The 17,244-nt window shown below is 33.8% G+C and overlaps 1 protein-coding gene across 3 annotated transcripts; it reads left to right on the forward strand.

The window, feature by feature from the left end:
* Nucleotides 1–12,607: 12,607 nt before the first annotated feature.
* LOC120089444 (uncharacterized) lies at nt 12,608–15,845 on the forward strand. 3 transcript variants are annotated; one of them, XR_016524035.1, is made up of 9 exons: nt 12,608–12,941; nt 13,254–13,310; nt 13,398–13,455; nt 13,552–13,825; nt 13,929–15,113; nt 15,194–15,298; nt 15,371–15,439; nt 15,518–15,613; nt 15,706–15,845. XR_016524035.1 is itself a non-coding variant. In XM_090306161.1 (8 exons), the coding sequence occupies exons 5-8, from the start codon at nt 14,013–14,015 to the stop codon at nt 15,742–15,744; spliced, it is 435 nt and encodes a 144-aa protein (XP_090162287.1). In that variant the 5' UTR covers nt 12,608–12,941; nt 13,254–13,310; nt 13,398–13,455; nt 13,552–13,825; nt 13,929–14,012; the 3' UTR covers nt 15,745–15,845. The 3 variants fall into 3 exon arrangements, 2 of the variants coding, with proteins under 2 accessions (XP_090162287.1, XP_090162288.1); XM_090306161.1 differs by lacking the exon at nt 15,194–15,298 and having other exon boundaries at nt 13,929–14,243; XM_090306162.1 differs by lacking the exons at nt 12,608–12,941; nt 13,254–13,310; nt 13,398–13,455; nt 15,194–15,298 and having other exon boundaries at nt 13,491–13,825; nt 13,929–14,243.
* The last annotated feature ends 1,399 nt before the right edge of the window (nt 15,846–17,244 follow it).

Consider the following 17,244-nt stretch of genomic DNA (forward strand, 5'->3'; position numbering starts at 1 on the left):
ACATTGGAAGTGAGTTGAAGAAAGAATGGAAGGTTATAGTCCACATCTACCAATTCAAAATGTAAATTGGTATAATCGTAATGGAATTTTACTGATAGATCAATCATAATTGGCCACAATCACAAATGTATTTGGATTGTATTTTATCACATTTATTTAGAATTATAATTTTTTCTTAGTTTATTATTATTATTATCTTTACTATTACCATTACCACTAGACATAATCTGTTATATTTATTTATTTTATTGTTACTACTACTATTACTACTATAGCCTAGTAATGATGGCAACAGTAATAATTACAACAATAGTAACAATAAATATGAAAGACTCATAATTCTAATACCATAACAGTAACAATATCTATAACTATAATAGTAGTTGTAATGATATCGATAACGAATAGTGGGTCCTTTTAGGGTTGATGCCCTAAATCTCATGGTCTTATAGCTTGTAATTGAATTTATACAAACAATTTATTTATCTAATAAAATAAGATGTATTTTATTCTCTATTCAGTTGCATTAACCTACAAAAATCAATAAACTAAGATCCAATGTTATCTTCTATAACTTAAACATGCATGTGGAGACATATAGGTGGATCATGTTTAAGTGATAATCTAAACGGTGTGTAGAAGATGGATAAGGCTGAGTACCTTATCTTGGTGACACTATGAGTACAACCTGCTTTGTAATTTTTATAATTGTTGTAAAGTGCTACAAATTATCATATCCTAATCATTCATGGGGAGACATGTGAGTGGAGGTATTCTATACAAAGAGTTTGTATAAGACAGGAACACGAAATGAATAGTTTTTCTGTATAACCCCGTTACTAGAAGAGACTTACATTTCACAAGGATGACCATAGGTGACTTAACCTGAATTCTGAGTGAGTTGTGAACTCCTACTTATGAAGACGGTCCTTTGATATTTATGGGTGAGAGTGGCGAGTTTCGCCGACTCAATGTGCCTACCATTTTGGGGATTTGTCTGATTGGAGAGATGGGAACGCAACTACATAAGAAGTAATTTACTTATTCCCTACTGTTAGGGTAAGTAAAGGAATTGCTCCCTCAAGAGCTGATTCCGGGGCTTGAGTAATATTACACCACACCCTCTCTTGGCCCGAGAAGAGTTGGGTTATAGTTGGACTATAACTTATTGTTCATTAGAGAGATTAGTGGTACTCAAGGAGTTAGATGTAAGTACAGGGGCGAAACGGTAATTTTGGTTCAGTTGTACTTACGAACAATTTGTGAAGGGTTAACGTACTGTTAATTGGTTATATCCAATGGACACATAAATATATCTATAGTGCGAAGAGTGCAATTATCGATTTTTAGTGGAGTGATTGGTAGTTAATAGAAGTTGATTAATTTAATTAAAGAATTTAATTAATTAATCAAGTTCCATTTGAGCTTCAAACTATAGGTCTATAAGATCCACTCCTTAGCTCAATTGAGAATAATGAGAATCGGACTAATTTTGGTTTAATTTGAATTGTTCAAATTAATTGAAGGAAATTAATTATATTAGATATAATTAATATAATGTATATGATACATTATAGTATAAAGTTTTAATGAAAGAAATAAATACTTGAATATGATTCAAATATTAATTATATGAATGTGATTCATATAAAAAACTATATGTTAAAACTAATATGAATATGATTCATATTAATATTATAGTTAATATGAGAGATTAATAAGCTATAGGTTATATTATATGTGATATAATATAAACTATATGTTATATATTATATATGATATAACATAGGGATGGTTAGTTATAATAAGTTAATTATTATAAATTATTTAATTCAAAATTATAATTTTTTTTAATTCTAATTTTGAATTTTTGAAAAATGTGAGATGGAAATTTAGTTTTAATAATTCCCTCCCATCTCTTCTGGAATCTCTTATTGCTTTTCTACAACGTGAAAAAATCATAGAGAATTAATCCTTATTATCTTCCTCTCATTCTTTTAGAGCGTTGAACAATTGGTCCCTAGGTGAATACTCTCTGTGAAAGATTTTCTCTCAACAAAATCCCTTCTACCAAAATTAATCTCCTAGAAACCCACTCCTCTTTAGTCGATTCTCAACCATTAAGAATAATGGGGAAGAGCTCTTGTTGGTGTCCATTGACGTTGTTGTGATTGTGTGTTTGTGAATTTGAGGTAGAATCTGATTTGTTCTTGACCGAAGAGGATTTGTGAAGTTCTTTGGTTTGCAAGGGTGAGATCCATGAATCCCTATCTTCCTCTCTATTTTTCTTTTGAAAGCATGTTGTATAAATTAGCAGTTGTTGTGTATCCTGTAAAATTCTTGGTTTTGAATTTTCTGTTTGTTTCTCAAACTGAAATTAAAACCATGTGACATTCATTCAATTTCGCTTGGGATTCAATCCCTTCAGGTCCCACACAAATTTCAAACGCAATTAGATTGAGCACCCTCAATTCCTCAATCAGATTATGTTCCTTGATTATAGAATTCGAAGTGGACCACACATTTCATTATGATTACATAATAAGTACACAACAACAAACATAATCAAATGGGGTCCACTTTTTGTCGGATTGTGTGTCCTAAAACTCGTAGTTTATAGACATTAAACATATTCTAATTTTAATAAAGCTATTATTGAGATTTATTTAATGAAATTGTTATTGAATGTGTAAATTGCATTAGTAATAGCCTAAATCCAATAAACTAACGAACCCCTGGCTCTAACATGAATACTTGAACTTTATATATAGACATAAAAGAGGATCATATTTAAGTATATAGCCAAAATGGTCTATAAGTGTAAGGATCGGGTTGGGTACCTAATCGTGGGACATTATGGATGCGGCCCGCTTTATATTTTATACAAACGATGTGATCCCAAAATTGTTCATGTGGAGACATGTGAGTGGGGACATCCTATGCAAAATATGTTTGTGAAAGAACTCTTATCAAAGAGTACCTCTAAGCGGAAGCAAGATCGTTCTAAATTCATTGTGACAGAAATACCGCATTCACAACATACAAGTTATGCAATTAACAACAAATTACGACATTCTTTGATAAATTAAACAACAAAGGAGCAAGATATATACTAGTTGAAGAACTCTTCTTCTTTGAACTCTCATTCTCATCAATCCAGCAAATCGTTGTCGCTGAGATCGTCAAGCATATCATCCACCAAATCTCGATGTTGTCTACCACCGAACGGACTTCTCACGAACAAGCAACAATGGAGGACACAACCATTCGGAAACCTCGGTATTCTTGGAGTGAGAATCCAGGAGGTGTGGGGTCTGTTGGATTTGGTAGAGGAAAGGAGGAAGGAACGATCGTTTACCACGACCAAGTAAGTGGGCGATATCTGAAGTCTATCGTATAGACTACTGCTTGATCGTTTAGTAAAAGGTGCACGATCATGTAGTAAACTGGGGCTGATCGTTTAGTAATATCGCTCTGCGCGCGCGATCGTTTAGCAAATGCTCTGTGATCATTTAAGAAAAGCGCACATGTACACGATCGTTTAAAAACACTTGAGCTATCGTGTAGGCTCTCATTTACTAGACGATGGGTAGTGTACTCAACGTGAAGCGATTAACCGATCTATATGCAAAATAAAAACCATTTTCATTTTATCCTTCAGTTACGAAAGTTTATTGGAACCTCCCACTATCTCATTCGGTTACGGAGAAAAAGCCGACAACAATTATCTTATAATTGTTTAATTAAAAAATAAATATAATCATATTATATTTATAACATATGGTTTAATATCACATCATATGCAACATATGAACCATAGTCATTTTCTCCACCACTAGATATAAATCATATTTATATCATTTTCCTCCAATTAATGTATCTCATACATCATGTCAACTATATCATATATAATTGACCAGTTCAATCATATCATATATAATCGAACTTCCTCTTGTCAATTTGAACGCTTCAAACAGACCCAAAAACTGATTCTTAACTTGAATCCATTGAACTACTAAGGGGATCTTATAGACCTATACCTCGAAGCTCCAACGGTACATGAATAACTGACTAAAGTCTTTAGCCACAAGATCCACCATTCGTTAACTGCCAAGCATTCCACAAGATCTACTATCTTTATGAATAAACACTTTATTCAATTGAAAATTTATAGTATATTTACACTGTATTAGACTTTACAGAAATTAAGTTCCTTTTCAACTCACGAACTACATAAAAATTATCTAAAATGAGAAAATTCTTCTGTAAAATCAACTGGACTCCTCCCACTGCCACAGCTAAGATGACGTGCCCGATGCCTACTTACATCGTCATCTCACCAACCTCTAGCTGCCGTCAGGATCTATGTTAGTGGCCCTAGAGTCAATAATCCAGGCAGAATCATCATTCTCCACTAAACAAGTTTCCAAAACTAGTAAATCATATTTACCTTCTTTTGCCTTAGGCTTGGCCACCTTCTTCTCCTTTAACCAGCGAGGACAATTCCACTTCTAGTGCTCATCCTAGTTGAAGTGGAAACACTTTCCTTTATCAACCGGTGTTAGACACCTACCCCATTGAGTGATAGGTTGTGGGTTAGCTGGTGCCTTCCTCTTTCCCTTAGCACCCTTCCTCTTCTTCCACTTAGTAGTGTTAGAAGTAGAAGGTGCAGACTTAGTCCCTGAGGTTGAACCTCTATGGAATATCTTTGATGATGAAGCAACATTTGCCTCACCTCCCTTATTCTTCTTACTTTTCAGCAAGGACTGGAAAGTCTGCAACTCGTTGAGGAAAGTTGTAAGGGTATAGTCCATGTTGTTCAGAATCGCATTGCTGACAAAGTGCAGTAAGCTATCCGACAACGAAGGCAGGAAAATGCTAACCTGGTTGTCCTCCTCGATCCGAGACTCATTTATCTCTACCACATTGAAGTGGACCATCATATTAAACACATGTTCTCGAACGGAGGTGCCTTCCTCCATTTTGGAGTTGAAGATGCATTTGAGAGCTTCGTGTTTGAGCTGTTCAGATGGTTGTCTGAATATTTCCCGTAGGGACTCCATGATCTCATGCGCTGAGACCATAGGCTCATGCTTCTTAGTGAAAACGTCGTTAAAAATGGCCAAGATATAGGCTCGAGCCTTCTCGTTCACCTGTGTCTAGTGTTCATAAGCCTCCTAAATATTTTGAGCGGCGTTAGGAGGTGGAATAGAAGGACACTCCTCCGTAAGCACGAACCGACGATCATCGATGATTAATATTGTTGTGATCGTGTGTTTCCATCTAGCGTAGTTTTCGTCAATCAATTTATCAGAACTAAGTAAAGCTAATGTGATGATGGCCATAATTATGTTGCTGAAAAACGAACAAACTTATTAAGTCTATACAATACCACATTTTAATACCAATTTTAGTTTTAGCAAAATAGTTTTCAAGTAAAAGTGAAAAGACTTCTATTTCGTAATGATGCCCCAGTGAGGCAGGAAAAACATCACCGGTGGAGTGATCAGATGCTCTTCACTGGGACGAGACACTCTCAACCATTAGGCATAAACAACTCTTGTAATTTCACCTATCAGTCACCATTCGTTTAGTCCAGATTTGTTAACCCTTAACAATTCTACGTAAGTATAACCTCGTTTTCGGCCCTAGAGTCTCACCCTAATACGCCCACCATAAGGAAAAAGCATATTAGGATAAGAGACTAAAGCGACCTTATCCTATATAGGAGATCAAATAAAGAAACGTGCAAAACTGCCATTGTATAGTGGGACACTCCCAGGGTACCTCGAGGCAATGCACAGAAACTTTATCCAACCTAACGAGAGAGACCGTGGGATATGCTGTCGCACGTCCCGCTCCCACTTACTATGAATATTCTCTCCATCCACCTTGATATTGACCTACCCAAACACCATCCTTTAGAGGAACACTCCTATGGTACCATGAGGCCGAGGATAGATCTCATAATTTGAGCATAAAGGGAGAAACGCGAAGAGGCTTAAATGAAGTATCAGATACCCGAAGTATCTCCCACTAAATGTTCTACTTAGGGGTTCATTAACTTAGACCATCCAGCTACAGATTTTATCTATTTCAATTTAGTTTGCTCAAAAACAACACTTGTCTTTGAAATTAAACAAGTTCAAGTAGTCACATTAAACTCTTTAACGAACTGTCCTCAAATTTTCATGCATGCATCAAATTTATCTAATTCACCTTTCCAGGTAAGTTCCCAGGTAGGGATGTTTCATTTCTGTCCTCTTAAATAACCCAGCCTAGACAAAACCCGCCTTAGACAAAAAGGTCGCTTATAGATAGATTTGTTAGACATTTAATCTTTTATTAGTCAATTTAATCCTATTAAACTGATTAAAAGATTAAACCTTAGGTTGCTAATCTTATTAGAACCGTGATCTTAGGTCTATCTCTACCAAGTTTTAAAACACTTTTAAAACCATGATTCAAGCCTAAGTTCGCATGCATGCCTTTCTTATAGATTTTAGTTCTAATGTCCTTATGAAACAACTAAAACCATACACATTGCCATGCATAACTAGGTATTTATAACTCTGATAAATTTTAACCTATGTGTCATGCTTCATGCAATTTCCATTCATTACTGTATATAACTTTTATACACTTGTAATGAACCAAGAAAACATGCTTCCATACACCCTTATACTATAACACTTATAATATAAAGATGATTCATGTCTATGTTTAATGTATGCATAAATATAACTCTTATATTATATGATGCATGAGCATGCTCTTATGTAATTTAAATCATGCTTCCCTAAATTATAACACTTACAATAAAGAGATGATGCATGACCAATATATAACCTAAGGTGGGATTTCAACTATATGGCATATCATATGACATATAATCAAACATACATCCTATATACATTCACAAAAGATTAATGGACCGGGATGAACCGCCTCAAAACTGAAATAAAAATCTATCTATTACATTTCTCCATCGAGCAAATCGGTTCACAGGCGAACCGGGTCTTGAACCGCCTAAGCGAAGCTCCCTCTGATCGTTTAGTAAATTGGTCGGGTATCCACGATCGAGTACCATTTACAATGCGATGAAGCATGAGGTACTCGATTGGCACCAGAGTTAAACCCGCAAGTCTAAACGATCATTTAGACGACGATGTTGCTATGAAGCACGATCGTTTAGACGATTGTACAACAAGTGACAAGTAACAAAATTACTCTACAATCGTGTAGTCAAGAACTAAACGATGAAGCTTCCTGAGCTACACGATCTTCTAGTGTGCACGCGTCAACATGCTCCTGAGTATCCAATACTTAACGATCCTTTACCCCATTGTTTACACGACCCAACCAACGCTTGGTCGTCTTCATCCTCGAAGAACAACAACTTCTTGCCTTGAAGCCTCATCATGAATGACTCACATAGACTCAAACACTTTGAGTTTACAAACTTGATAGCAAGTTAATCTGCCCAAAACACATGGGCCTTTACAATTAACTTCAAATGTAAAAGAATTAAATAATCAGAGGCTTCATCCCAGAAAACTCCATTAATCCACATCTATCAAACTATTTAACAATTAAAGGAGTGTAGACATACTTTACCCATCGAGAAAGTATATGTTATTCTTTGCATCAATTAATTTAGAATATTAGAACCTGACTCTGATACCAATTGAAGGAACTCTTATCAAATAGTACTTCTGAGTGAAAGCAAGATCGTTTCAAATTCATTGTGAAAGAAATACTGCATTCACAATCAAGTGGGAGATATTTGAAGTCTATCACATAAACTACTGGTTGATCGTTTAGTAAAAGGTGCACGATCGTGTAGTAAACTGGGGATGATCGTTTAGACGATCGTTTAGTAATATCGCTCCACGCACGTGATCGTTTAGTAAATGCTCCGTGATCGTTTAGGAAAAACGCACGTGTACACAATTGTTCAGAATCACTTCAGCTATTATGTAGACTTTCGTTTACTAGAATATGGGCAATGTACTCAACGTGAAGCGATTAACCGATTTATATGCAAAATGAAAGCCATTTTCATTTTATCCTTCACTTATGAAAACTGATTGCAAACTCCCACTATCTCATTCGGTTACGGAGAAAAAATCGCCAACAATTATCTTATAATTGTTTAATTAAAAAATAAATATAATCATATTATATTTATAACATATGGTTTAATATCACATCATATGCAACATATGAACCATAGTCATTTTCTCCTCCACTAGATATAAATCATATTTATATCCTTTTCCTCCAATTAATGTATCTCATACATCATGTCAACTATATCATATATAATTGACTAGTTCAATCGTATCATATATAATCGAACTCCCTCTTGTCAATTTGAACGCTTCAATCTGACCCAAAAACTGATTCTCAACTTGAATCCATTGAGCTACCAAGGGGACCTTATAGACCTATGGCTCAAAGCTCTAATGGTACTTGAATAGCTGACTAAACTCTTTAGCCACGAGACCCACCATCCGTTAACTCTCAGGCATTCCACTAAAAATCGAAAACTGCACTATTCTCACCACAAAAATATTTATGTGTCTATTGGATATAACCAATCAACAATACGATAACCCTTCACTGATGCTCGTAAGTACAATTGGGTCAATTTACCGTATTGCCCCTGTAATTACATCTAACTCCTAAAGTACCACTGATCCCTTTAATGAACAATACAACATAGTCCTACTATGTGTGGACACCTCTCAAGCCATGAAAAGGTGTATGGCACCATATCATTCAAGCCCCAGAATCAGCCCTTAAGGGAGCAATCTATCTACTTACCCCTTCTTCGGAGAAGGAGTGAATTCCATGTGTAGTTGAGTTTCCAGCTCCCAAATCAGACGAATCCCTAAAGACAAGAGTTCCCAACTCACTAAGGATTGAGGTCATGTTACCTATGGTCATCTTAGTGAAGTGAAGTTTTTTTCATGAACGATGTTATTTAACGAGACTATAACACTTCATGGTCCAGTCTTATACAAACTCCATTGTATAGGACGCTCCCGCTCACATGTCTCCACATGAATGATCAGGATCAGACCATCTGTAACAAGTCATAACACTTGTAACTATTCTACAAAGCGGGCCGCATCCGTAGCGTTACCAGGATAAGGTTTCCCTACTATACCCATATACTACAGACCATTTTGGTTATCACTTAAGGCATGATCGACCTATATATCTCCACATACATGCTTAAGTTACAACGAACACCAGGGATCTTAGTTTATTGGTTTGTGGTAAAGCAATTAAAACATCCAATGTTCCATAGACAAGAGTGAAGAAAAATATCATATATTATTATATCATACGTTTGTTCGATATAGTGTTTACAAACTACAAGATCCAACGAGATTTTAGGGCATCAATCCCAATAGTTGCACAAGCCTAGACCATGAAATAGTCACTTTTCTTTATAATGACCGTTTACTGTTAAAACTGACTATTTCAATCTGATGACCTAAGCTAACTCGATCTGAATCTTGAGCTAACTATGAATTTTTGTTTGTTTGGGATTATCTTTTAATCTGCATGGGTGAGAGTAGCTCAACAACGCCACTCAATAAGCCTCTCATTTTAGGGGTAAGACCGAGTAGATAACTAGGGATATAGTTTTACAAGATGGAATTCGCTCCTATCCGCTTTAGGGATAGCAGATAGGTTGTTCTCTTAAGTACTGTTTTCTAGTCTTGAACAAAGGGCCCTACCCTCTCTAACGGACTCGGTTTATAGGTAGGACCATAAACCAATTGTTCATTAGTGAATCAATGGAGATTTAAGGAGCAACATGTATTACAGGGATAAAACAGTAATATTGAACTAATTATTAATACGAACAACCTATGAAGGATCAACAAGGGGATAGAAATATATATATACAGTGAGTTGAGTGCAACTACTGGGCTTTAGTGGAGTGACACTAACTAACGAATGCTGATTAATTCGGTTAAAATATTTTTAACCAATTAATCTCTAATCGTTGGAGCTCATGATCTGTAGGTTCATTAGGTCCCCTTACAAGCTCACAAATGGACTAAACCTTAGAAATGTGTGATGAGAGAATTTGAAACGTTCAAATTCGAATTACGAGAATTTTTAATTATATATGATATAATTAAAACATTCAATTATCAAATGAAATGAAATTGAAGAATTGGAATATTTAAATATGATTTAAATATTAATTAAATGAATATGGATTCATGACGGAAAAATTGGTGTTTAGTTAATTTAATATTTGATATTAAATTAATTTAATTATTAAGAATTAATTTTATACAAAATTAATTATGGAATTAATGTTTGTTTAAGAATGAGTTAATTTTATATAATATTAGTTACTGAATTATATTTTATATAAAATTATAATTTCTTTTTAATTTTCAAATTTTGATTTCAAAATTTAAAAATTGAATTTTGAATTCAATTTAAATAATGGAAGTAATACACCTTCCATTCCACTCACCAAATTGTGGTTTGGTGTCACGCCTTCATGCAATCATATTGCATGCTAAAGAATGAACAAAACCAATTCATTTTGCTAAGAAATTTAGGCTGCATGCTAAAATTTGAAGAAGGAGAATGATTCTTCTTCATACTTGAAACCAGAAAATTTGTCCAATTCTCTTGATTTAGCCTCATTTTGGAATCCACCTTCCAATCCAAGGTCCAAGAGAATAATAAGAAAGATCTAATGGTAGTCTACAAGCCATTGAAGAGGAAAAACGAGCGAGGTGTTGTTGATTTGAAGAGATCTTCAAAGGTATTATAAAGCATTATGAAACCCTAAGAGGGCGTTTGAGGCGCAGAGTAGGTTATTATAGTCTGTAAGTTATAATAAACTGTCTATTTTTATAATTTGTGTTTGGGGTACAAACTATTATAGTCTGGTTCATAATAGTATGTGTTTAGTGTGTAGAGTATTGTATTTTGTCTTATAATAGTGTGTGTTTGGAGTGCAGGTTATTATAGTTTGTATTAAAACATTCTGTAATTTGAATGCAGATTATTTTAGACCATGTGTAACTTTTTCTACTACCATATTTTATAATACTAATAATTATGAATATGAAATATCATATTTTGAAAATATAATTAAGACTATATGTTCCACCAATTAATACAAAATTATTTTGATTGTAATTTATATTAAAGACTAACCACCAATTTTTTATCATTTTGAGATATACCTTGATTAACATGGCCAAAAAAAGAAAAAAATATATACTTTCGGATGCAATTCATGTGTTTCATACATAAACCTCTCTCTTTTTAGTTACAAAAAAAAGTAAGACAAAATAACTAACTCATGATTGCATGATTAAAATATGACCTTTTTTTGAGGTACCAAATGTACTACAAACTTAAATGCATAAGTGAAACAAACTAATCATCGTTCATTATTGAGAAGTAGTCCAAAACACGGGTTGATCAAACATTCTCTTCAAGGAGGAGGTTACAATAGTCCAACGCATATCTCAGGAACATGCATCGCATACCGCGTCCATGGATTTTGATTGTCGAGTAAAATTGACCTCCTAATTTTCACTATCAGTTATATGTCCTAAAACTCGCCGTTTATAAACATTAAAACATATTCTATCAACAATAAATATGTTATTGAAAGTATTTCAATAAAGTTGTTATTGAATATATAAATTGCAATCATAGATTCATAAATCCAATAAACTAATGAACCCTTGGCTATAACATGAAAACTTAAGCTTTATGTAGAGACATAAAAGTGGATCAAGTTTTATAGTATATAGCAGAAATGGTCTATAAGTATGTGGATAGGATTGGGTACGTTATCTTGGGGACACTATGGATGCGGTCTACTTTGTATATTGATACAAACAATGTGATGATCTCAAAGTCGTTCATGTGGAGACATGCGAGTGGAAGCATCCTATGCAAAAGATGTTTGCATAAGGCCGAACCACGAAATAGTCACTTTTCTTTATAATTATCATTTACTATCAAAACCGACTATTTCAATTCGATAACCTAAAGTATCTCGATCTCAATCCTGAACTAACTATGAACTCTTGTTTATTTAGGATTATCTTTTAATCTCCATGGGTGAGAGTGGCTCAACATCGCCGCTCAATAAGCCTCTCATTTTAGGAGTAAGATCGAATAAATAGTTGGAGACATAGTCTTGCAAGACAGAATTCACTCCTACCCGTTTTAGAGTTAGCAGATAGGTTGTTCTCTTAAGTACTGACTCTTGGTCTTGAACAAAGGGCCCTGCCCTCTATATGGCTGGGAGGAGCTCGGTTTATTGGTAGGACCATAAACCAATTGTCCATTTGAGCATCTATAGAGACTTAAAGAGCAATATATATTATAGGGGTAAAACGGTAATTTTGACCTAATTATAAATACGAACAACTTGTGAACACTCCAACAAAATACTTATAGCACTTTTCAAAATCGCTATTGAAAGTATAGGGAAAATAGGCGCTAGTTGAAATTTAGGTTTCCCTCTCTTTGAAATCTTAAAATCCACTTTTCCTAATTTTGGATGAAGCCTTTCTCCCTCCTGCCTCCTCTTTTTCCCCATTTTCCCACTTATTTTTTCTCCTTTCCACATTTTCTCCCTTTTTCCTCGGAAATGGCCATGGGCAAATTTTTTCTCACACTATTCACTATGGTCATCTTTTGCTGTCGATTTTCACACTTAGTTCCTCTTGGTGTCGATTTTCACACTTCTCCCTTTCCCCTCAACATGCCTGCCTGCATCGCCTTCATCTCCAATGACAACACCAACAACCAAGATGAAAGAATCCTACTGCAACAGCCTCAAGACCATCCTCAATGCTGACGACGACTGCCTTTTCTCGGTGTTCAAGAACAATGATTACTTAGGCATTATCCTCAATGTCAAAAAGGTCCGCTACTTTAGGTTCTCTCTTACTTTCTTGTCCAAAAAACCCTTAATTTCTATCCTTTAGTTATTTCTTCAAAAATAACTCATGGCAAAGTTTCTTGTCCACCTGCTTTTTAATGTAAATGCAAGTTTAATTCCTCAAAATTGCTATTTTAATTTTTGACTCTATCTGGAACCTATACTAGATAACAGTCATAATTTGACAGTGGATCTTGTGTCCAATAGGTGGATGTTCATTGCGTACTTGATTGGTTATTAATTCCTATATTTTGAATCACAAATGATGAGCTCAGTTTCATAATTATGTTTACAGAACAATGCAGGGAAGACTAAAGAATCTGAGTGAAGACGAAAATATCAAAGAGCAAAAGTTCTTTTCTCCTCCATTATGTTCTATTTTCCACTTGGCGTTATATGAATAAAATAACAACATTGCATATGTTTCCAATTATGATAGGTGGCTCTTTATGACGGAAGAAGACATTAAAAATTTGCCTTGCATTCAGGAAATTTTCGTAAATACTTTATTTGAGCTCACAACATTACTTCTAAATTAAATGTCAATATAATTATTATTTTGATAGGTAACTTCATATAGATTTGTTGTACAGGAAATCAGTCGTCTTAAAAAAGAAAGACGTGCGAAATGTGTATATAATCATCACATTTCTCGGAAAGGTTATGCGAATCTTGCCCAAGAATTAGTAAATTTTTCGAATTAAATTAAATCTTTTATTCTAATATGTTTATGCTAATTAAATATGTATGTTCATGTAGAACCTATCGAATGATCCTTCTTATTAGGCAACTTTATGGAAATAAGCAAGAAAAGGAAAAAATAATGAATACTTTGATGAAGCTACTCGAGAATGTGCCAATCGAATTGTAAGTTTATATTGTGCAAAGTTTAAAGATGACATATATATATATAATGTCTGAAACTTGTGATGATATATATATTGTGTGAAAATTGTAATATGTTTTACAGGATAAATTGGTTGAAGTCTATGAAGGTAAAGATGTTTTGACCAAAGCATTGAGTACAGAGGAACATTGGAAACGTGTTAGAGGAATGGGTGATTTTGTTTTGCATTCCCAATATTTCAAATTAGTAAAACCAAAGTCCTCAATGAGCCAAGAAATTGAAGGATGCTCTAGTGAAAAAGATGTTCAACATGGTAAAGTGTCAAGAGAAAGAACTCACAACAGACAACCTCATGAGTCCAAATCATCTGTTGGAAGTGTTGCACTAAATGCATCTGAACAAGAAGATACTGCGAAGATGCCTAAAGAAGACTTGGAGGTAATTTATTTGTTGTGACTTTTAAATTTTAATCATATTGTATGTGCTTAACCATGCATGACATTAGTTCTTTTAAATTTATTAAGAGGACACCATGCCACTTGGCTATAGGAACTATAGATAATATTGTTGCAGTAGCCACAGTATTTGATGATGATGTGTCATGCTTAACTGTTAAAGTTCTGATTGACATTGTCATGGGAGAAGATTTGCCTATACCAATTCCTGTGAAGGGTAAAATAGAGTCCTTAAATCAAGCAATGGGCAACTTTGTAACATGGCCTCGTGAACTTGTAGTTATGGTTGACGAGAAAAAAGTATGCCTCTTTTTCAGTATATGAGTTTGGTTATTTATTATTTTTCCTAGTTATGGTAACTTTGGTTATGGTAGGACCATTCAACAAATAAGAGTTTCGGCCAGTCCTCCAAATATACTAACGCAAATGGTACCATCAAACTCTTGAACGGACATGCCATGCATAACATGAACGATGTAGACATGATCCATATCAATTTGGACGAGCATATATTTGGAAGAGACAAATTTATTTATTTAGGCCGCGATGATTTGATCCAATATTGCAATATGATTGAAATAGGCTAAATGTGTATTTTGACATACATTGCGTAAGTATTACTGATCTAGATTCACTCATGTATACTTTGTTTCACGTTTAAATAATAACTTTTACTTTGTTTAGGTATCTTTGGGATGAATGTGGTCATGATATTACGAAAAAGTTTTTTTATAATTGATGAAGCAAGAATATCACCACACATGAAGTCTCAAGATATTCGATCCAAAAATTTAGTTAATCAACTAAAATTGGTTAATTTAGACCAGTTAGTCCTTATTCCATATAATACAGGGTAAGTAAATACAAGTTCTTAAGTTATTTTTAATGTGCATTATACACATACTAATATTTCAAAATTGTTGCTTATTATAGTTATCGTTGGATATTGGTTGTAATCAATCTACAAGAAAATTGTGTTTATGTTTTGGACTTTCTTCAAAGTAAGGTTCAAGAGGATTTTTATAGAGTTATAAATATGTAAGTGTAATCGAACTTTTTTAGCTCTTAATTGAAGTATTTATGTTTAACTAATGTTTTCAAACTATTTAGTGGATTGAAAACATGGCAAAAGCACGATCTCCAACACCATTGTCTTCTCCAAAATGGAAACCTGTAAAGGTAAATTTGCATTCATTTTTTAACAATTTATGTTCAATCGAATATAAGAATAATTGTTTTCAACTTCTTTACATGCAGTGCCCCCGTCAATTAGATTTTGTAGGATGCGGGTACTATGTGCAAAAGTATATACACGAAATAGTGTATAATCCTACTACTCCCATTATTAGCCTCGTACGGAAATTATTTAATTTTTATTTACTAGTTGTAATTTAATAAATGGATGTAAACTTATGTTGGATTTATTTTTTTTTTCCTCTTTGTAGTTGAATACAAAAAAATGCATACATCCAAGAAGAGATTGACGTAATTTGAACCCAATGGGCAAGTTTTGTTGGCCGATTTGTGTAAGGATGTAATTCTTATTTTTTGTCTCAATAGAATGTAAATGCTAGCTTAGAATGAATGCAAACTTATCTAACCATGAACTATTTATTGGAAGATTTATGTATAATATTTTTGTGTTTATGGGGTATTTGGTGTTAAGTATTCCTGGAATTAGTATTAATTGATATTTGTGAATAAGAGAAATGATGGCCCGGTGTAAGTATTCTATGAAAGTCTGTTATTGTTATACAAATGTTGGTGATTAGTGTATTTATTTCATATTTGATGAGTATATGTAATGGATTGGAAATATTAATTCTTGTTTGTGGATAAATTCATAGGTGGAAGAAAAATATTGATGGCTTGTGATGCAAAATTTTTTATACTTTTTAATAAAAAAAAAAAATTGACGGACATTTCCTGACCCAACACAAGACATATAATGTCGTTTTTAACTTTTTGACCGAAAAAAATGGATTCGACAACGGAATTTTAAAAAAAAGACAATAATTGATAAAACGGACAAATTATGGGTTTCAATGTCGGTTTAAAGGGCTTCAATTGATTCTTGGGCTTCAGTTGCAACCGACATTAAAGGGCTTTAACGTCGGTTGAAAAATTCATTAAAGCAACATTAAAGGGCTTTATTGTGTAAAGCCCGAAATTTTTGTGGTGGACTCTGTATGTTTCCGAATTCAAATAAAAATGGACCAGTTATATCCCAACTAGGACACCCACACTTCACAAAGAAAGAGAATGAAAGAAAATAATGGAAGAGATGTTAACAAAGAAAACAAAACGAAAGGAAAAATTGGATTTGTGAACTTTGTTTTTTGTTTTCATAATCAATGCATGTTGAAGAATTTGTGGATTTTTTACATTCCTGAACACATTATTTCAGTCTTTGTTTGGGACTAGATTGTCAATTGTGGTTGTGAGTTCATGGTTTTGGCTAAGAGATATACTTCCTTGACAGAATCTCAAGATATTCATTTGTTACTTTTCTCCTAATTCTATTGGTTCTAATGCTCGGAAGGAATCTGAAACCATTTTGGAATTTACTCGTTGTTTATACTTCCAGATATTCATCCAAACCATGTAACAAATTCAAGGGGCTCTCATTGTGGCTTCATGTTTTCAAATGGTTATGGGTTTCCTTGGCTTTTGGAGGAATACTGTGAGGTGGGTAACATTTAACTTTTTACTTTATATGTTTCTTAACCATGTTGAACTTAGTCATTTTAGCAGAGTACATGTTAAAATTTTCCTATGATTAACTCAAATTGAAAGTTTGTTATTGATATTGAATGTGGATGATGATGATCTTTTAATTTTTTTCTTGATTTAATTTTATACTTAAAGTAAGCATCAAGAAGCATTTATTCTATACTTTCTCTTTGAATGTTTAATGTGCGTGGGATTTTCAGTCTGTCATTTTCGGCAGTTTAGTCATCGTGAGATGATGTAATAAATGAGTA

The sequence above is a fragment of the Benincasa hispida genome, chromosome 10 (genome assembly GCF_027475165.1).
Source record: "Benincasa hispida cultivar pf3 chromosome 10, pf3_genome.v1.1, whole genome shotgun sequence".
NCBI lineage: Eukaryota > Viridiplantae > Streptophyta > Magnoliopsida > Cucurbitales > Cucurbitaceae > Benincasa > Benincasa hispida.

Excerpts from the sequence above, each read along its gene's own strand:
- LOC120089444 (XM_090306161.1), top strand. The coding sequence starts at position 14,013 with ATGGGTGATTTTGTTTTGCATTCCCAATATTTCAAATTAGTAAAACCA. Across the intron at positions 14,244-15,370 it reads TGCCTAAAGAAGACTTGGAG|TGGATTGAAAACATGGCAAA; the intron begins GTAATTTATTTG and ends CAAACTATTTAG. Across the intron at positions 15,440-15,517 it reads CAAAATGGAAACCTGTAAAG|TGCCCCCGTCAATTAGATTT; the intron begins GTAAATTTGCAT and ends CTTTACATGCAG.